This window comes from Lathyrus oleraceus, chromosome 4, assembly GCF_024323335.1.
Source record: "Lathyrus oleraceus cultivar Zhongwan6 chromosome 4, CAAS_Psat_ZW6_1.0, whole genome shotgun sequence".
Lineage (NCBI taxonomy): Eukaryota > Viridiplantae > Streptophyta > Magnoliopsida > Fabales > Fabaceae > Lathyrus > Lathyrus oleraceus.
Genome location: NC_066582.1, coordinates 19,395,362 through 19,418,173, shown reverse-complemented (window position 1 = coordinate 19,418,173; position 22,812 = coordinate 19,395,362). Strand labels below are relative to the sequence as shown.

The 22,812-nt window shown below is 35.4% G+C and overlaps 2 protein-coding genes across 2 annotated transcripts; one reads left to right on the top strand and one right to left on the bottom strand.

Annotated features, from left to right (window-relative positions):
- The first annotated feature begins 6,233 nt into the window (after positions 1–6,233).
- LOC127138488 (glycine-rich cell wall structural protein 2) lies at positions 6,234–7,051 on the top strand. The gene has a single exon (XM_051064951.1). It carries the CDS (start codon positions 6,475–6,477, stop codon positions 6,841–6,843), a length of 369 nt encoding a protein of 122 aa, XP_050920908.1. The 5' UTR covers positions 6,234–6,474; the 3' UTR covers positions 6,844–7,051.
- A 3,868-nt stretch (positions 7,052–10,919) lies between these two features.
- On the bottom strand, positions 10,920–21,284 carry LOC127135794 (secreted RxLR effector protein 161-like). The gene is made up of 2 exons (XM_051062428.1): positions 21,161–21,284; positions 10,920–11,332 (listed from the first exon to the last, which is right to left on the bottom strand). Exons 1-2 carry the CDS (start codon positions 21,282–21,284, stop codon positions 10,920–10,922), a joined length of 537 nt encoding a protein of 178 aa, XP_050918385.1.
- Between the last annotated feature and the right edge of the window lie 1,528 nt (positions 21,285–22,812).

Sequence of the window (22,812 nt, the reverse complement as noted above, 5' to 3'; positions counted from 1 at the left end):
ATATGTCATTCCAGTTTAAATCCTTTTTAACATCACATGAAATTATTCATCAATCATCATGTGCTCATACACCACAAAATAACGATGTTGTTGAAAGGAAGAATCATTATTTAGTTGAAACCACACTGACTCTTTTACTTCACCATAATGTACCTTCGTGTTTTTGGGGTGATGCTTTACTCATAACATGTCACCTTATCAACCAAATGCCTTCATTTGTCCTTCAAGATCAGATTGCATACTCTATCTTGAATCCATAATATGATCTCAACCCCATTCCTCTTTGTGTTTTGGTTGCACATGCTTTGTTCATGATCTTAGTCCATGTAAAGACAAACTTTTTGCAAAATATCTCAAATGTATTTTTCTAGGCTACTCACGTATACAAAAGGGATATCATTATTTTTGTCCTCAAGTTCAATGATACATTGTTTCCTCCGATGTTACATTCTTTGAAGGTTCCCCTTTTTTCTCTGCCTCGGTGTCACCCGATGAGATTTATAATTCAGATGTTCGAGATATCCCCTCGGTCATCCCCACACCCATTAAACCTCCATTGCAGGTCTACTAGTGGCAGACACACCGTCCATCGGAAGTTTGAAATTATGATTATCTCTCTACTTTCTATATTTCTTTTGCAGCAACTTTGGATTATGTGTCTATTCCTAAGTCTACAGGTGAAGCTATGACTGATGCCAATTAGCGTCAGGCGAGGGTGGAAAAAATGGCTGCATTGCATTCAAATAACACTTGGAACATTGTTACTTTACCTTCCGATAAAACTACAGTGGGATATCGATGGGTTTATACTGTGAAAGTTAGACCAAATGGCCAGATTGATCGTTTTAAAGCTCGTTTGGTAGCCAAGGGATACACATAGATATTTGGCCTTGATTATGGTGACACTTTTTCTCTAGGGGCCAAGATTAGTTCAGTCTATCTCTTCCTTACAATGGATGTTATTAATCATTGGTCGTTTCATTAGCTGGACATTAAAAATGCCTTTTTACATAGAGAATTAGAGGAGGAAGTGTATATGGATCAACCTCCAAGTTTTACGGTTCCTGGAAATTCAAGACTTGTTTGCTGGCTTCATCGTTCTCTTTATGGGCTAAAATAGTCTTCACGAGCTTGATTTGGTCGATTCAATTCTGCCTTGATACAGTTTGGTATGACTAGACGTGAAGCAGATCACTCTTTTTTCTTCATTCATTCCTCCACTGGTCAACACATCTTTCTTGTGGTCTATGTTGATGACATTATTATCATTGGAGATGATACAAAGGGTGTCCAACGACTCAGAACTCATCTTTTCAAAAACTTTCAAACAAAAGATTTGGATCCACTATGATACTTATTAGGTATTGAAGTTGCTCAGTCCTCACTAGGCATTGCAATTAATCAACGTAAGTATGCATTAGACATCCTGATTGAAACTGGTATGCTTGACTGTCGTCCGATTGATACTCATATGGATCCCAATGTCAAGCTTCTTCCGGGTCAGAGGGAGTTGTTGAAAGACCCATGAAGATATCAATGTTTAATGGGTAGACTCAATTATCTTACCGTCACCAGACTGGATATTACTTTTATAGTGAGCATTGTGTGTCAGTTCTTGAACGCTCCTTGTGATACTCATTGAAATACAATTATTCAGATTCACTACGCCAAAAACTGGAATAGACAGCGCACCTTAGAGGGCGTTTTATTACAAAAGCGCACTCTAAAGTGAAGCGAAAAAATAAGGAGCGAACAACTGGAATAGACATCGCACTTTAGAGGGCGCTTTTGTAATAAAGCGCCCTCTAAGGTGAAGCAAAAAAATAAGGAGGAGATAGAGGGACAACAATACAGGGCGCTTTTTAGAAAGCGCCCTCTAAGGTTACCCTTAGAGGGCGCTTTTAAAAAAGCGCTCTATAAGTCCATGTGCATTTCCAGTTTATAAAGCGCTTTTGGAAAGCCTTAGAGAGCACTTTCATAAGCGCCCTCTTAGGCCCCCTTTAGAGGGCGCTTTTTTTCCACAAGCGCCCTCTAAGGTCCCCTTTAGTAAACATTAAAATTATAGCATACTGCGCGTTTTGTTATTTCACTCTCTGTTATTTTCGTTCTTTTTCACGTTAGGGTTCTCACTGCTACGATTTTCGCTACTTCTAAGGCGTTCTCCTTCCACCTCTGTTAGATCTACGACATTTCCTCCTTCTATTAATTCGTTGTTAGCTGTTCGATTTTGACACCATAGGTATTTTTCTAATCTTCATATTACTTGGTTTCTCTTCTGACGTTCGCTATTGTTCATTTTTGGTTTCATTTTTCTTGGTTCATACATTTATTGAGTATTCTCAACAATAATTATTGTGTTGCAATGCTAGCAATGGAGACTAGGCATTATGGGTTAAATTTCACCAACTGTTCCATTTGTTTCTCGATGTAGAAAAAGGAGGCAACAATATCTAAAACACCTTCTACCAATCAAAGGTACACTATGCAGCTTATGAGTGTATTTATTCTAGCATACATAGCGTAGCTAGTAACTTAAGAAGTTTAGGTATGGATGTTATTTGATAGAGTAAATTAGAGTCGACTACTCTTCTGTTAGCTTTCAGTTAGACCATAATACAATTCTACATATATATTTTCTAGTCAATGTTTATCTTTTGTAAAAACTATATGATGATATATAACTATGCTACAAATTAGTGCATACCACTAATGCTTAATGCATGGTTCATACATTCTCATGCTATTGAAGTCAGAGATATCTGAAAATGTTGAGAAACTAACTCAATAAACCAAAATTGTTTTGGTTTTGGGTTGTTGTTGGAGACATGAATGCCCTGCACAGAGACTAACTCAATAAAGCGAAATTGTTTTGTCTCATCCCATTTTTGGTTTCTCTTCTGAAATTGTTTTTTGTTTATTCTAATTAGTAATGGATAATACATGGATGTCTTCCAATCGATTGTCGAGAGAGTACGAGAATGGGGTATTAGAATTCGTTAAGTTTGCCGTTGCGCACGCCGAAGACCCCAGTAGAATGATATGTCCTTGCTTGGGTTGTTGTTATGGGAAACGGGTTGACGCAGTTCAGTTGACATCGCATCTAATGAGGCATGGAATTGATCAAAGTTATACATGTTGGAATTTGCATGGTGAGAAAAGTAACGAGAATGTTGAATCAGGGGATAGTACGACCTATGCCTCAAACTATAGTGGCGCAGATACATACGATTGTGATCGAGTTGAAGAGATTGCAGAAGCACTTGAAGGAGATCTTAAGGATTGTCCCAAAATGTTTGAGAGGTTGGTAAGTGATGCAGAGAAACCTTTGTATGATGGTTGCACTAAATTCACAAGATTGTCTGCGGTATTAAAGTTGTACAACTTAAAGGCGGGCAATGGATGGTCGGATAAAAGTTTCACAGAGTTATTAGCCCTTTTGAAAGATATGCTTCCTGAGGATAATGTTCTTCCCAATCGAACATATGAGACCAAAAAGATGTTGTGCTCTATTGGCATGAGCTATGATAAGATACATGCATGTCCAAACGATTGCGTTTTGTTTCGAAATGAGTATGCATCGTTAAATGAGTGTCCTAAATGCGGTGTCTCGCGATATAAGAACAAGTTGTCTCCAGCAAAAGTCTTGTGGTATTTTCCTGTTATTCCGAGATTTAGACGCATGTTTCATAGTGAAACCGATTCAAGACACTTGACCTGGCATGCAGATGAAAGAATTATAGATGGAAAGTATCGACATCCGGCAGATTCACCACAGTGGTTGAAAATTGATAATGATTATCCTGAATTTGGAGAAGAATCAAGAAACCTTCGCTTGGCATTATCTACTGATGGAATGAACCCACACGGTATCCAGAGTATCTCACACAGTACATGGCCTGTGATTATTATGATTTATAACCTACCTCCATGGCTATGTATGAAGCGTAAGTACATGATGTTGTCTATGTTGATTTCTGGACCTAAACAACCAGGGAATGACATAGACGTGTACTTGAAGCCCTTAATCGAAGATTTAAAGATTTTGTGGGAGACCGGTGTGGAGGTTTATGATGGATATAGGAAAGAAAGTTTCAACTTGAGGGCGATGTTGTTTGGCACAATTAATGATTTTCCAGCATACGGAAATCTATCAGGGTATAGCATAAAAGGTCAATGTGCGTGTCCTATTTGTGAAGATAAAACAGATTGGAAGCGCTTGGAGTTTGGTCAGAAGAATGTCTTTCTCGGTCATCGGAGATTCTTAAATTCAAATCATCACTACCGTGGATGGAGAAAGGCGTTCAATGGAGAGACAGAACAAGGCAGAGCTCCACCTATATTGACGGGTGAAAATGATTTTAATTGTTTTCTTTATTACAGGTAAAATGGCTTTTATTACAGCAAATCGAGTCAGTTGCATAAAAAAAAAGGTATAAACACAATTATATGATATTTATGCATAGAAAATGTTAATTCTTGATCTTATACTTCACCTAACTAATTTTATGATATTTTAGGTTCATGCTATTGATATTGAACAAAAAGAGGTTGTTGCTAAGAAGACTGCGGCTAGCAAAAAAAACATACATCTCAGAGATGTTTTTGCTACTTAGTTTTATTTCTTTTTAAGTTATGAATTGGTTGTATATTTAGAATCTTTAGAAGTTAAACGATTATATATCAGTGGATTATTGTATATGTATGGATTGTTGTATATAAGGCTTGTTGAATGCAATGTATGAAAAAGGGCTTCAAATTATACAGTTTTAGGTGTACTGCTTCAATATACAGGTTGTCTAAAATAAATAAAAAAATATAGCGCTTTTTAAAAAAAAAAAAATTTAAATAACCACCCACTTTAGAGGGCGCTTTCCAAAATAAGCGCCCTCTAAACCCTTTAAATTTCCACTTTAGAGGGCGCTTTCCAGTAAAAGCGCCCTCTAAACCCTTAAAAGTTTCCACTTTAGAGGGTGCTTTCTTTAAAAAGCGCCCTCTAAAGTGGCCCTTAAAGGGCTTAAAGAGCCACTTTAGAGAGCGCTTTCACCAGAAAAAAAGCGCTGTCTTTACCTATGCCAGCGCCAGATTAGAGGGCGCTTTAAAGCGCTGTTATAGGCCAAAAAAAGCGCCCTTTTTTCCCTTATTTGGCGTAGTGATTGTCAGATATATAAAGAATGCACCAGGAAGAGCCCTAATATATGAAGATAAGGATGGTGCTAAAATCATGTGTTATTCAGATGCAGACTAGGCAAAATCATCGTCAGATATGAGATCCACTTCTGGATATTTGTTCTTATTGGAGGAAATATGATCTCATAGAGAAGCAAGAAACAAAACACAGTTGCACTATCTAGTGCTAAAGCTGAATATCATGCTATGGCAACAACATCGAAGGAAATTGCATGGCTTAAGAATTTGTTCTCAGAACTTAGATTAGGATACCTTCAAGCCACAAAACTCATGCAACAACCAAGCGACACTTCATATTGCATCCAATCTGGTTTTCATAAACGGACCAAGCACATAGAAATGGATTGTCACTATGTAATAGACAATGTATTGTCAGGAGAAATAACCACAAAATTTATCAAATCTGAAGATCAACTGATTGATATGTTTATCAAGTCTTTCAAAGGTTCTCGAGTGAATTATATTTGTAATAAACTCGGATCTTACAATATATACGATCCGATTTGAGGGGGAGTGTTGAAAATCCGTTATCAATCCGTTAGTATTGATTAATATTCAATTAGTCATAAGTGTAAATTATATTATTACCTATTATGTATACCTCTTTTACATATAAATATACAACATGTATGATCATATTAAACATACATTTTACAACTCTTTATCTTTATATATGTTGTAAATATTTCACACCAGGACCACTGTAATCAACAAGACAACATTCAACTATGAAAACCTTTACACGATCGCAACATGACTACGATCACTATTTAAATTTTTTACGTGAACATAATTGATTTTAAATCACAATGTTTAGTGATGCCTTTGGGAAGACCAATAAATTGCTACGGCAATTCTGGATGCCCAATTTAAAATGATGGTAGGATACCATGCATAGTAAACAATAAACATAATTACTTTCCTCCTCCACTATGTTAAGTGGCCATCATATGGGCACATGTCATAAATCATGGGAATATGCAAGTTGAAGGCTCTTGAGCAACACGTTTTTGTCAATCCAAAACCAAATATGCCACGCCAATATGATCTCTCTCCACTTTCTAGCCTCAAACTTAAAATAACCATTCGGCATGTTCACACCAACACTATACTCAACAACTTAATTTCATGCCATGCCATTAACCATAGTATTCAGCATCTATAAATACCCCAAAACCTCTTCGCAGTAGCCAGCATCAAACACACTATACACCCTCTATACTATATAGTTCAATATCCTTAATTAATTTACCTTACCTTATATTGTTACTAAAACCTGCTACGTTAATGGGTGTACCTTGGTCGTGTTGTTTGCTTGCAATGCTTGTTTTGATGTCAGTTATTGAATCAGAAAGTAGAATAGCAAGGAAGGATTTGGGTTTGAACCTTGGTGGGTTGGGAATTGGACTTGGAGTAGGAGTAGGTTTGGGAATTGGAGGTGGTAGTGGCTCTGGTGCCGGCTCTGGTTCTGGTTCTGGTTCTAGCTCTTCAAGTTCATCTTCTTCTTCGTCCTCTAGTTCTGGGTCTGGGTCCGGAGCAGGATCAGAAGCAGGCTCATATGCAGGCTCTCGAGCTGGATCAGGGTCGGGTAGAAGTCGCGGTGGTGGAGATGGCTCCGGGCAGGGATCTGGTCACGGTGAAGGTGGTGGTGATTAAAGAAATGCATGAATTGATTAATCTAAAAATAATTTGAATAAAATAATAGAAAATTATTTGACGAAATAAATAACCAGTAGCTGGTGTATGATGTATGATGGTTGAATTCAGATATATAAGAGTATAAATGACCCAAAAATGCTGTGTTTTTATTTAATTTGCTTTTTGTTTCATGCAGACCAAAAATTTTAAATTTCCTTTCTAATAATTACTACAATTGCACTTGGTTGCACATAAAATTTGAAAGCTACATAAGGCTAGTCTATATATACCTATTTCCCATTTCTAACTACATGAAGTTTTTTTTTTCTTTAAAAAGTCTGTATATCTTTATGTCAAGTACTAGTATCTTCTAAATACGTCTAGATAAAATCTTTTCTTTACCATGATAAATTCTTTGTTGCTGCGTATAGTTTTTGTTTCTCAAAAAATAAGTAATTTCCTCTGATGGCAAAGAGTCAAAGGCAATATAGGGTGGTGTTTAGCGAGGTTGTTTTAGATATTTGGTAAATGGTATTTAGGTGGGTGTGACATTCTTGTCCTTTGTTTCTAGGTTTTTTAGGGTTCAGTTCAATGAAAAAATCAAATTGAATCAAGCTAAATTGTGTTAAAAATTCATTTGAAATGAACCATTTTAATTTATTAAGAATCGAATCAAATTAAAATTATTAGTTTGGAATACCGTTTCAATATTAAAAAACAAATTTTTTTAAATCAAATAATTTGTTAAAGAACCAAATCATTAAATTATTTTTTGTTTAAAAAGATAAAGAATTCAAGTTGTTTTTAGTAATTTTTATTTTTATTTTCAGTTTTAATTTTGGTTCGATTTACTTAGCACATGGTTCGGTTCAATAATTATTTAATCAATATGATTCGGTTAATTAATCAAACATAATCATTCGATTATGTTAACTTCAGTTAGGTTTGTTTTGAACGGTTCAGTTTGGCTCATTATTTTTTTGAATAGCCATATTTGCTGCAATCCATTTTAAGGGTGATTGAGATGTTTAGGGATTTTGATGAGAGGAAGGCTAAGTTTTTGTTTAAATTTTTTATTATTTGAAAATTGTCAAATAAAGTTATTTTTAGACAGGAACTAATCACTAGATATCTCATAGGAGTGAGTTTAAATTTATGTTTCAAAATTTGACATTTTTCTCTTAGATCAGAGTGAATTTTTTCAGGTGGTTAGATATTTAGAGGTGTGTTAGATGGTCAGCTGTCTTCCTTTTATTTTTACAGGTTTTTGATTTTCGCTCTCTAACTCTCTTTCTCTAAAGATCTCTTGTACTTGTGATCTAAGAATACATCATACTAGTGGTTGATTCGTGATTTTTCCTTTTATTTTTACAGGTTTTCGGTTTTCGCTCTCTAACTCGCTTTCTCTAAAGATATCTAGTACTTGTGATTTAAGAATAGATCATACTAGTGGTTGATTCGTGATTTTTTTTTGTTATATATCGGTTTTGTAATCGTTTTTTTTAGGTTTATATTTTTGAGATGCTTTCTCGCCCTAAATTTTTCTTTATTATAACTTGAATTTTTTGTTTTAACACAATTCTCTTTCTGTTTATAAAATTCATTTTTTTATTAATACATGATTCTTATTTTGTTATTAAAAATAAATATATTATTTATGGCTTTTCCTTCATTATACTTTTTATATTCAAATTAACTTAATCAAGATGACACGATCATCGATAAAATAAAATAAAATCATATGGAATTCAATTTTTATGCCAAACAAATAATTTTTTTTGTGTTTCATTAATTTTTATTACTTTTAATTTACATTAGTTATATAAATTAATTATATTTTTATTTTATTTTCAATATCATTACACTTATTTCCTCCATCCATATGTATATAGATTCAGCTTCATCTTATATTCATATTATATAAACTAAATATTAAAAAAATCTTGAAAACTAAAATTTGAAATTTTAAAATAAAATATATAAATATAATTAATTAAAGAGTTAAAAACATTTCCCCTGCTATATAGGTGAAATATATATAATTAATCTTGTTAAAATTATGAAACATGTATAAACACATATAAATTGTGAAATATATATACATATATATATATATATATATATATATATATATATATATATATATATATATATATATATATATATATATATTATTAATTTTAATATATTGTATTAATATATAATTAGATTTGTATAATAAATAACTGAAGACTTAATATTTTAGTGGTAATAACCCATATGTCTTGAGTTTGAATCCTACTATTAAAAAAACATTAAATAGTTTTATGAATGTTTTATAATTTTAACAAAATTTTACAAAGGAATATTTTAACCCCAAAACAAATAAAATCTAAAAAATACAGAAGATCAAAGTCTTCAATCAAATATATCATTCACCGAAGTTAATAAAACATCTCATCAAACTTCTGGTCGTTCAAGAATAATCCATAAGCCCTACTAAGACATAATTTCTAACAAGTAAAAGATTAAAAGTCCTATTAAAACCAAACGGTTTATATTTTAAATATAATAATTTTAATTAGGTAAAAAATCAATTATGTATTAAATTTAGATAGTTTGATTTCAATCAAATGATTATAAATATTATGACTATGTGAATTCGGCATCTTACAAACCACAAACAATCCATTTCAAAATAAACTCATATCCTCTAGTTACTTACAGTTGTTATTCTACTTGAAAAAATAAGATTTGTCTCGAAATTTCCATAACATCTACGTGACAAATCAAAGTCGAATCAACTCTACTCTTAAATTTATTTATTAGAAACCTAAAATTTCAAATAAGGAACTTTGATATCACTTTGAGAATTACACTCTCTAATGGTACAAAGATCATTTGAATATGGTATAAACATCATTCGTAGTATTTGGTATAACTACTCGTCGTAATAATTTTTCATATCAAGAGAAATTTCAATTATTCTTCAAAGAGAATTCAATAATGGTCATCTAACCACTCAAAATGATTTCTCAAACAAAGAGAAATCCGAATAATTCTCTAAAGAGAATCCAAATTTATACTTGATAATTTCTCAACTCAAATGATGAGAAATTAACATAAATCTCTAAAGAGAATTCAAGAAAGTACTCAGAAAATTCAACGAGTAGAAAGAAAGGGGAAAAAGTTGGTGTTTTGACAATTCGAAAAACGCGGAATTATGAGAGTAAGGAAGAAAAACTCAACAAAAGGAGTTTTAATGTATTTTGGAATGAAACATAGAATTTCCTTATATAATGAAGTGATCTAGCTAAGATATCTCACATAAGCAATGTGGGACTTAGGGAACTTTTTTAAATTCATCTCCCTATATTCGAATATTGACATAATGTTCCAATAATCCCCCACTTGAATTAAAAAAGTGTATCATAAGTAACATCAAACATTTCTAAGATTGTGCGTAAACAAATGTGTCTACGACTTGAACCTTTGTGTAACAAGTAGGATACTTATTCAACAAGAGTGACACAATTGACTTGAACTCTATCTCAGACATCAAACCCACACACAACTTTTTCTTAAGGTGTAATCTAATAACACGTGGTTTAATGGTCATGCACGTGTATCCCGATTTAACGAAAGATCTAGGAATTCTGCCTCGAAACTTCATAGGAACCGTCGTAAGTTCCATAATCACATATGTGAGCCTATCAAGAGTACTATTGTAGCCTAAGTACTCCCTCATATAGAGTATAAATCTCACTGAGAGTTTCAATTATTTCATCCTCTTACCGCTTTAGGATTCATTCTTGTCTTATTTACTCTAGCATGACCACCTCATATTACTCATAACTTGTTATTATCCATTGAATCTATTTCTTGGGATCTCTAGTCATTTAGGTCGGGTCACCGTCATGAGAAACTCATTTTTCTATAGGCTTTAGTCCTATCTTATTAGATGTATTATAAACTTTCTCTCTAGCTAATCCTTTCATTAAAGGATCTGCTAAATTTTCACCAGTGTGTACATGATCCACTCTTACAACTCCTTTAGAGATACAATCTCTAACAGTGTTATGCTTCCTCCTTATTTGTCGTCACTTACCGTTATACTAGTGGTTCTCAATTTTTGCAATAAATGTGGTGTTATCACAGTGAATTAACACAGCTAGCATATGTTTTTCCCACAAAAGAATCTCAGCTAGCAAGCATCTTAACCAACTTGCTTCTTCACTAGCAGTCGCGAATGCTATCATTTCAGACTCCATCGTGGACTGAGCCAGAATAGTCTGTTTCTTTGATTTCCAAAATACATCTCCTCCAGATATATTGAATACATATCCACTAGTTGCTTTAGAATCATCTGATAAGGTATTCCAATCTGCATCATTGTATCCTTCAAGTACAACAGGAAATCTCTGATAATGCAAACCGAGATTCACGGTCTTTTTAAGGTACCTCATGACTTTCTCAATAGCTTGCCAATTCTCATTAATTGGTCTACTAGTAAACATGAATAGTAATCCTACGACATATGTAATGTTGGTTCTAGTACAATCAGTGGCATACCTATGAGTGTCAATGATGATCACATATTCTGTTTATCTGACACTTTCACTCGTGTTCTTAAACAGTTTCACATTTGGATCGTATGATGTGCTATCTGGTTTACATTCAAAGTAATTGTATTTCTTTAAGATCATTTCCACATAGTGTGATTGATCCAAAGAGATTCCTTGCTCGGATCTCATGGCCTTGATACCAATAATCACACTCGCTTCTCTGAGGTCTTTCATATCAAACTTGTTGCACAATAATAATTTCACATCATTAACAGTTTGAATGTTTTATCCAAATATGAGTAGATCATCTACATAGACACATATGATAATGCAAATGTGATTCTCATATTTGTAATAAACGCATTTGTCACTTTCATTCACTTTATACCCATTGAATATTATTAAGTTATCAAACTTTTCATGTCATTGCTTTGGAGCTTGTTTTAGACCATATAAGACTTATATAAGTTACATACCTTATTTTCTTGTCCATGAATCACAAATCCTTCCGGTTGATCCATATAGGTTTGTTCTTCTAAGTTACTATTTAAAAAAGTTATTTTAACATCCATTTGATGTACTATTAAGTTATAAATAACATCCATAGAAATAAGTATCCTAATGGATGTAATTCAAGTGACTAGAGAAAAATTATCAAAGAAATCTATATTTTCTCTTTTCCTAAAACCTTTGGCTATAAGGAACCCTTGTACTTGTCCCATCAGGTTTTAGTTTCTTTTTCAAAACTCATTTACAACCACTTGGTTTGCAATAAGGAGGGGAGTCTACAAAGTGTATAGTCCGGTTAGATTCTAGATAATCTATCTCATCATTAATAGCTTCTTGCAACAAATATACATCTAGAGATGACAAGGCTTGAAGATTTATTGGATTTTCTTCTACTATATAGGCCGCATAATTAGGCCCATAGTCTTTAGCAATTATTACTTATTTACTTCTTCGAAGTTCTGTTTCTACTTCGTTGTTGCTTTCAGTGCTTCTTATCACATGAATTTGATTCGATTCAGGGCCCCCATTATTTCTCAATTTGAAAGGAAATTTATCTTCATAGAATTCAACAGCATTCGATTCTATGATCACATTATAATTTAGGTCATAACACTTATATTCCTTACTATTTGTTGTATGCTTAATAAATACACATTCATAGGCTCTACTAACGAGTTTAACTCCTTTCGGATCCAGAATTCAGACATAAGCCAGACAACCCTAAGTTCTTAAATAAGACTAGTTTAGTTGTCTTTTCTTTAATATCTCATAAGTAGAGATGACTTAGGAACTCTATTTAAGACATAGTCGACAAAATTTCCTCCCACTAGTGAGATGCAACACCAGAATTCAACATAATGATAACAACTAGTTCAGTAAGATTTATATTCTTTCTTTCTGATTTACCATTCATTCTAGGAGAATATGATGCAGTCGTTCCATGTACAATTCCATGTTGTTTATAAAATTCATTAAATAAACTATAATCATATTAAGTTCCCCTATCACTACGAAACATTTTAATTTTTTTACTAAATTAATTTTCAATTTCATTCACATAATTATGTACAAATCTACCCCAATAAACTGACTAAATCTTACCTTATTTAGAAGAAAACCATAAAAAAGATTCTTTATAATCTCATAAGTATATATAAAATCCTTCAAGATTAAAGTATTTTCAAATGTGAACTCTGCTACACATCTTCTCCAATACCAACAACATTAGTGGCGTGGACGACTTCCAAAAATACTTTCTTATTCATGTATATTTTGAACATTACACAATCATAACAAACATGACAAGAAGAGCCAATGTCTATCCACCAACCAATAGATTCATCAATCATGTTGATTTTAGTGATTAAAGCAATAAATTACTCATCAATTAGGTTAACCTATGCAATAGGGGCAACACAAGATTTAAACTCGATCTTATATTTCTTAATCATATGATCTGGTTTTCTACAATTGAAGCAAGAGAAAACTGTAAGAACAAAAATTGTTCTACAACAGATTCCTTGATTTTGATGATAACAAAGGATGAAACCAAAAATGGCACCCTAACGAAAAGTTTCTAAGTGTGCAGGATTCTAAAGAAAGAAGTAAGAAATCTGATGATGTCATCAGATACAAAACAAGATCAGATACAAAATATAAAATGATCAGAAGCATCTGAAGTGGAAACAATGTCAAGAAGTCCTAACTCTGAGCAAAACATCAAAGTATCAGAAGCATCTGGACAAGTAGTAAGCTCTAGAAGTTCTGACTCTGAACAAAGGTTTGTCTAACTTCAGAAGCTCTTGGCACTATCTGAAGAATCCATCAGAACTCACAAGAGATTAAACATCAGAAGCAAGATTCCAAGATTCTCCAGATACACAAATACTCTGAGCATGGAATTGCTAATCATGAAAGAGTAACGTTTAAGTCAAGAAAAGATTTGCAAATGGATTTCCTAATTGAGAAAGAGACGTTAATCTCCAATCTCAATAAAGAAAATACTACTTGTGGTAAGTAGTCATTTCAAGAAGAAAAAGTCATCCTGCATTAGCTAATTATGTGATGGCGTAACTTCATCTCAATGTCCACCAGTTTCAACTACTACTTCAACGAGTATATAAATAGGCTGCAATCAACCTTGAAGAAACTAAGAAATCAGTAAGCCAACAAGCCAAAATTATACTGAAACACCAAGTCAAGAAAAACACTCTTTCTCTCTAAGATCTTCACGAAGCTTTTGCTTATAACGTGAAAAACTCTTGTTCTTAATATTGTAATACTTGCTTTCTTAGAAGCACTCTAGATTACATAAATCTTTCATTTATTGTTTGTTGATTTCCTCAAGTGACTTAGTGTAGTCTGTAAACTTGAGAGGACTAAGAGATTTTTCTCTTAGGCGTTGTTTGTAATCTTTCAAGATTAGTGGATTAAGTCCTTGTTGAAGGCGAAATCACCTTGGCCGGGTGGACTGGAGTAGCTTTGTGTTATAAGCGAACCAGTATAAAATCCTTGTGTGATTTTCATTTTGAAAAGCGCTTATTTTTCCAAACAATTCAAACCCCCCCTTTCTTGTTTTTCTCACCTTCAATTGGTATCAGAGCTCCGGCTCTGTTATTGATTTTCTAATCAAACACTTAACCGTGTAGAGAGATCCAGTACGAGAAAAACAATGGCCCACTCAAATGAAAGAGATTCTTACAATGCCAAGCCTCCTGTTTTTGATGGAGAGAAATTTGACTACTGGAAAGATAGAATCGAAAGTTTCTTTCTGGGTTATGATGCTGACCTCTGGGACATTGTCACAGATGGATACACACCTCCAGTCTTAAATGGAGCTGAAGTTCCCAGAAGTAAGATGTCAGAAGATCAGAAATGTGTCTTCAAAAATCACCACAAGGCCAGAACAATACTTCTAAATGCTATATCATACAACGACTATGAAAAGATCACCAACAGAGAGACATCCAAAGATATACTTGACTCTCTGAAGATGACCCATGAAGGAAACTCCCAAGTCAAGGAGACGAAGGCTCTGGCGCTTATCCAGAAATATGAAGCCTTCAAAATGGAAGATGACGAAGCTATAGAGGCTATGTTTTCTAGATTTCAAACTCTTATTGCAGGTCTTAAAGTGCTAGACAAAGGATACACGACTGCAGATCATGTTAAGAAGATAGTCAGAAGTCTGCCAAAGAAATGGAGACCTATGGTTACTGCTCTAAAGCTGTCAAAGGATCTGAACAATATCAGCCTTGAAGAACTTGTTAGTTCTCTCAGAAGCCATGAGATAGAACTAGAGGAGGATGAGCCTCAGAAAAAGAACAAGTCCGTAGCGCTAAAGTCCAGATCTGAAAGACGGAAACCTGACAGAACCAAAGCTCTCCAGGCAGAAACTGAAGATACTGACGATTCTGAACCAGAAGACTCTGATGATGAAGAAGAGTTGTCCCTACTAACCAGAAGAGTTAAGCAACTCTGGAAAAAGAGGAACAACAACTTCAGAAGACCAAGACCCAGAGGGGATCGATCAGAGTCAACTTCAAAAGGTAAAGCTAACAAAGATATTACCTGTTATGAATGTAAAGAAACAGGTCATTACAGAAATGAATGCCCCAAGTTGAAGAAAGACAACCCTAGAAAAGAAAGCTTCAAGAAAAACACTTTCAGAACAAAGAAAGGACTGATGGCTACCTGGGATGATAGTGAATCTGGATCATCAGAATCTGACTCTGATGAACAGGCCAACGTAGCACTTATGGCTACCACATCCAGCAGCTCAGATGAAGAATCTGAAGAGGTATTTTCTGAACTTTCTCGATCTGACTTAGAATCATGTTTGTCAGAAACTCTTACCTCTTACCAGAAATTAAAACAAAAGTTTAAAAATATTAAAGGCTGTCTTAAAGCAAAATTTGAAGAGTGTAGTGAACTTGAGATAACAATTCTATCACAAGAAGATACAATCAAATCTTTAATGTTAGAAAGAGATGAAGCAAAAACAAAAAGCTCAGAATTAGAAGAAGCGTTGTCTCAAGCACCACAAACTTCAAATAAAATTATTTATAAATATGAAGAAGCCTTTCAAGAATTTCTGAAGAATGGGATAGATAGGAGTATTATGGCATCCATGATTTATGGAGTAAGTCAGAACAATAAAAGGGGAATTGGGTATGATCCTAAGGAAGATAAAACTTCTACAAGTGATCAAATTAAATCTCCTTTTTCATATCACTACACACACACACAAGAACACAAATTTAAAAATGCTAGAAGACCCAAAGTTATAAGAAACTCTGGGAAAACTAATCTAAAAGGACCCAAGAGATTCTGGGTACCGAAAGATAAGATTATCTATGTTGCAGATATCCTATGCAACAAAGTTCAGACACCAGTCATGGTACCTGGACTCTGGATGCTCGCGACACATGACGGGAAGAAAGTCTATGTTCCAAAGTCTGGAACTTAAAGACGCTGGATTTGTAGGTTTCGAAGGAGATCAGAAAGGAAGGATCAGAGGCTCCGGAACTATTGGTAATGGTACTCTTCCCTCTATATCTGATGTTCTTTATGTAGAAGGATTAATGCATAACTTGTTATCCATAAGTCAATTAAGTGATAACGGTTATGATGTAATCTTCAATCAAAAAACATGTAAAGCCATTAATCAGAACGATGGCTCTGTCCTTTTCACAGGCAAGAGGAAAAACAACATTTACAAAATAAATCTTTCTGATTTAAAAGATCAAAATGTTAAATGTCTAATGTCAGTTCACGAAGAGCAATGGGTATGGCATAGACGCTTGGGCCACATTAGCATGAGGAAACTTTCTCAGCTAACTAAACTCGAGTTAGTCAGAGGCCTACCTAAACTGAAGTTTTCTTCAGATGCTCTGTGTGAAGCTTGTCAGAAAGGAAAATTTTCAAAAACATCTTTTAAAAAGAAAAATGTTGTTTCTACCTCTAAGCCTCTGGAACTTCTTCACATTGACTTATTTGGTCCTGTGAAAACAGCATCAGTTAATGGAAAGAAGTATGGACTAGTCATTGTTGATGATTACAGTCGCTGGACATGGGTAAAATTCCTAAAGCACAAGAGTGAGTCTCACTCTGTATTCACCAGTTTCTGTTCCAAAGTGCAAAAAGAATTTGACTCTAAAATTGTTAGAGTCAGAAGTGATCATGGTGGAGAATTTGAAAACAAAGATTTTGAAGAATTATTTGATTCTAATGGAATATCCCATGATTTCTCCTGCCCTAGAACTCCACAACAAAATGGAGTTGTAGAAGGAAGAATAGGACACTCCAAGAGATGGCCAGAACCATGATCAATGAAACAAATGTAGCAAAGCACTTTTGGGCAGAAGCTGTAAATACAGCGTGTTATATTCAGAATAGAATCTCTATAAGACCTATTCTGGAAAAGACTCCCTATGAACTGTGTAAAGGAAGAAAACCAAACATTTCATATTTTCATCCTTTTGGATGTTCTTGTTTTATATTAAATACTAAAGAACATCTGAACAAGTTTGATTCCAAAGCACAGAAAGGTATTATGTTAGGATACTCAGAACGCTCTAAAGGCTATAGAGTATACAACACAGAAACCAAAATTGTGGAAGAATCAATTCATGTCAGATTTGATGATAAGCTTGACCCTGAAAAGTCAAAGCTAGTTGAAAAGTTTGCAGATTTGGAAATCACTCTTGTAGAATCTGATAAAACTCCAGAAGCAACTGTCATTCAAAGCTCTGAAGAAATTAAATCTCCAGAAATCCCAAAGAAAGTCAAAAGTCGTATCAATGTATCTGAAGATTTGATTCTGGGAAACAAGGACGAACCTGTCAGAACCAGATCTACCTTTAGAACCTCTGAAGATATTCCTCTGGGACTAGTGTCTCTGATTGAGCCTACGTCTTGTGATGAAGCACTTCAGGATAACGACTGGGTGGCAGCTATGCAAGAAGAATTGGATCAATTCTCAAAGAATGATGTCTGGGATCTCGTTCCTAAACCCAGAGGCACTCACGTCATTGGAACCAGATGGGTTTTCAGAAACAAGCTGAACGAGAAAGGAGAAATTGTCAGAAACAAAGCTCGACTGGTAGCTCAAGGTTACAGTCAACAAGAAGGTATTGACTATAATGAAACCTTTGCTCCAGTCGCGAGGTTAGAATCTATTCGTCTTCTTGTATTTTTTGCTATTAATCATTCTATTAAATTATATCAAATGGATGTCAAGAGTGCATTTCTTAATGGTTATATTTCAGAAGAAGTGTATGTCAATCAACCTCCAGGTTTTGAAAATTCAAACTTTCCAGAACATGTTTTTAAACTTAAGAAATCCTTATATGGACTTAAACAAGCTCCCAGAGCTTGGTATGAACGATTAAGCAATTTTCTTCTGGAACAAAATTTTATCAGAGGGAAAGTTGATTCTACACTCTTCTGTAAAAACCTTAATAATGATCTCATGATATGCCAAATTTATGTTGATGATATTATTTTTGGTTCTGCTAATATCTCTGTTTGCCAAGAATTTTCTAAGTTAATGCAGGCAGAATTTGAAATGAGTTTAATGCAAGAATTAAAGTTCTTTCTGGGAATTCAAATTAATCAAACTCCAGAAGTCACGTACGTTCATCAAAGCAAGTACATTAAAGACGTTCTGAAGAAGTTTGACATGACTGAATGCAACTCTGCAAAAACTCCCATGCACCCAACTTGCATTCTGGAGAAGGAAGAGGTAAGCAACAAGGTTTGTCAGAAGCTCTATCGAGGTATGATAGGCTCTCTCCTCTATCTGACTGCTACTCGTCCTGATATTCTCTTTAGTGTCTGTCTTTGTGCCAGATTCCAATCAGATCCTAGAGAATCTCATTTAACAGCAGTTAAAAGAATTCTTAAGTATCTGAAAGGAACTCCTAACCTGGGCCTGATGTATGAGAAAACATCAGAGTATAGACTCTCGGGTTATTGTGATGCAGATTATGCAGGAGATAGAATAGAACGAAAAAGCACATCTGGGAATTGCCAGCTTCTGGGAAACAATCTAATCTCCTGGGCTAGCAAAAGACAGTCAACTATTGCTCTATCAACTGCAGAAGCAGAATACATCTCAGCATCACTGTGCACAACTCAGATGCTCTGGATGAAGCATCAGCTAGAAGATCTACAAATCTTTGAGAGTAACATTCCTATCTTTTGTGATAATACTGCTGCTATTTGTTTAAGTAAGAATCCCATTCTACATTCCAGAGCCAAACACATAGAAATAAAACATCATTTTATCAGAGACTATGTTCAGAAAGGGATAGTAACATTGAAGTTCATTGATACAGAACATCAATGGGCAGATATCTTTACTAAGCCTCTAGCTGAAGATAGATTTCTTTTTATCTTAGAACATCTGAACATTAAAAATTGCCCTGAGTGAAATATGGCTCTGAAAATGTAAAATGTGACTCTGATGTAAACAAATGTACTTCTACCTCTGACTCTGATACTTCTACCAAGTTAAGAAGATATCTGAGTTAGAAATCTTCAGAAACCAATCCTTTGGTATTCCTGAAGATCAGATACATCAACACGTGGAGCACTAAACGTCTAACCCTAGAACTTCTAGACAGCTGTCAAAAGAAATCAAAGGTCAGAACGTTTGAAATCTCCTAGAGCAGTGTGCATACTGTTGGGATTAGACATTCATTTATTAGCTGTAATCATTTTTCCCCCAAACGTGCTATTTTGATTTTTGTGCTAACGCTGGAATGTGTGTCGTTTTGCATGTTTTACTTAGAGTATATAAACATTTTTCTCACATTTCACACACTTATCACTCTCACTCACTCTAAAACCCTAAACCCTTCTCTCAAGCATTCTCTGCAAGTTCTTCATCTTCATCTTCTTCTTCACCATGGACGCTCAACAACAGCAAGTCTTTAACTTCTCTCAAGAAACGGAATCAACTTCTACTGCTCAAACCTCAAACACTCAAACTCCAACGGTTACAGGCGTCACCGTCACTCCTGTTTACAAAGAACCCCATGTTCTTGACCGTGAACGCCATATCAACCTTTCAACTCCTTTTGAAGGTTTGGATGTGTTGTGCGAATCGCTTGTTGATTTCGAAAACTTGAAGAGGAATGGCGTTGATCTAACTGGAGAACTTCGTCAACAAGGGTGGGAAAACTATTTCCAAAGACTTTATGGTCCTATTTACCCACTTCTTGTCAAGGAGTTCTGGAGACATGCTGATGCAGATGACAACTTCATCGTCTCATATGTTCTGGGGGTGAAGATTGTTATTACTGAAGGGTCTATTGCCTCCTTGTTGAACATGGAGCGAAGTGGAGGAAAAAGGATTTACAACATCCCTCCTAGGTCAAAGCGCATTACAGATGTGATAAACCCAACAATCTTCAAACCCAACGTTGAAGGAAACCCCTCTAAGAACAAGGAGCTGCACCAGAACCTCAGAGTGTGGCTGAAGATTATTCTGGGAACAATTCACCATCGTCCAGCCTCTAACTCTTCTGATTACATCAACGCAGACCAGAAATGCATTATGTACTGTATTCAGAAGGGTGTGAAGATCTGCCTCCCTGCTCTCCTCTTCAGATATCTGAGAGATTCGGTCAGAGAAACCAGAAACAATATGAAGCCCAGATCCTACATTCCTCTGGGAAGATTGCTATCTGACGTCTTCATTGAGCATGGACTGGTAGACGAGCTGGAAAAGACCAAGCTGATGGATGATCTGGCAATAGATGTGGGGAAGCCTCTGAATGCCAGAAACCTCAAGAGTATGGGGATTATCAAGAAAATTCAAGTCAGGCCAACTCTGGATACATCCTAGGATAGTTTGAAAGATCAGAGGAAGATGCCTCATGGCCTTGCCAGATTCTTCAAGAATGAACCCAGAGACGCTGTAGCTATCTATCTTCATCGTCTGCTGGAAGAAGGTGTTGACGTCTCTGATTTCAGCTTCGACGACTGTCTGGACTCTGAAGAAGACTTCGTCAGATACAAGAGAGGTCTTTCTGAAAAGAAGGTAGCATCTCAGGCAAAGAAGGCCAGACTTGGAGAAACTTCTGGAAGCAAATCCTCAGCTCCTCTGAATATCTCTACTGGTACGTCTGTTCCTCCTGATACCTCTAATCCTCTGATGGCTTCTTCTAACCCTCTCTCTTCACAACCTATTTCTACTACCTCTGAAATCCCACCCTCAATCACCAGAACCTCCCAACCTACACCAGTCCTAAATATAGCCCGTACTTTCATACCTCCCTCTAAACCTGCACAAACCCACCAAAGCACTTCATCTTCATCATCCTCTGAACCAGAATCACCTCCATATGTTTCTGTCTCTTCTGACCCTGCATTTTCTGACCCTGAATCCCCAACCATAGCCACACTTTACGCTCATAAACTTGCTTCACAACAACAAACACAACCACAATCTGAAGCAACTTCACCTCCACCACAACAAACAACCACCATACCTTCTGAAAACCAACCCTCTGACCATCCCACTTCTGATATCAACCCACCAAACATCTCCGCTGAACCAGAACCAGAATCTGAACCTTTAGATTTAAACCCTCTTTATGCTTCACCCCAAACATCTGAACCTTCACCAGAAGCAGAATCTGAACCCCAACCTGAGTCAAAATCTGAACCTCAAACCTTAAATCTCAGCCCTCCACCTCATACCTCTGAACCAGAACCTGAACTTTCTACACCTACCCTAAAGGAAGCCATCTTAATGATTGCAGAGGCTTCGGTTCAAAAGGTCGATTCTCTGGTCACTAACTCTGAAATCAGTGATGATCCTAAATCTGTAAGGACACACTGGAACAGAGTCATTGGCTGGATGACATCTGAGGCCTTTAGACTGAAGGGCATCTCTGAACAAGTCAGAAATGGCTACATCAGAGATGCTGAGGCAAGACTCCAGGAGAGACTTGCCAGAGAGGCTGAAGCCAGAAGGCTAGAGGAAGAGAGAATTGCAAGAGAAGCAGAAGAAGCAAAAAGGCTAGAAGAAGAAAGACTTGCTAAGGAAGCTGAAATCCTAAGGCAAAAGGAAGCTGAAGCAAAGGCTCTGGCAGATGCAGAAGCTCAAGTTGCTGCTGAAGCGGAAGCTCAGAAGGCTCTGACTCTGGGGGAGTCCTCTTCTGTGATTCCTACGGTTCTTCAGACTCTGAAAGAACTCAAGCAAGATCAGAATGAACTCCGGGCCAGAATGGACAAGCAAGATTCTGTCAACGAAAACATCCAGAGCATGCTTGCAATGTTACTTCAGAGAATGCCTCCGCCTCCGAACCCTTAGGCACTTAGGATTTATTTATTTTTTTGGCTTGCCTGTTGTCTTTGTTTTTGCTATCTCTCTGACTCTGATGTTTTTCTTGTTGCCTTTGTGCTTCTATCTATGAATTCCAGTTTTTCTCTTTATTTTTTTTTTCTCTTTACTTATTTTTTCTACTATGTCTTTTTGATTCTGACAAAAAGGGGGAGAAGTAATTATTAGCTCTGATGAAAATATTGTCTAATACTTTAAGCATTCTGCAACATATTTTTCATATAAATAAAATTATCTAACCTGGACTTAAGAAATTGCAGAAAGTTTCAGAAACCTCTGTACTTAAGAAACTCTGGTAAGAACTTCTGAACTCCCTAGCATTATCTCAGGGGGAGCTTCTGTCTATCTGATCTGATATTTTATATGTTTCATCTGCTAATTAAGGTTGTTTTGTCATCATCAAAAAGGGGGAGATTGTAAGAACAAAAATTGTTCTACAACAGATTCCTTGATTTTGATGATAACAAAGGATGAAACCAAAAATGGCACCCTAACGAAAAGTTTCTAAGTGTGCAGGATTCTAAAGAAAGAAGGAAGAAATCTGATGATGTCATCAGATACAAAACAAGATCAGAT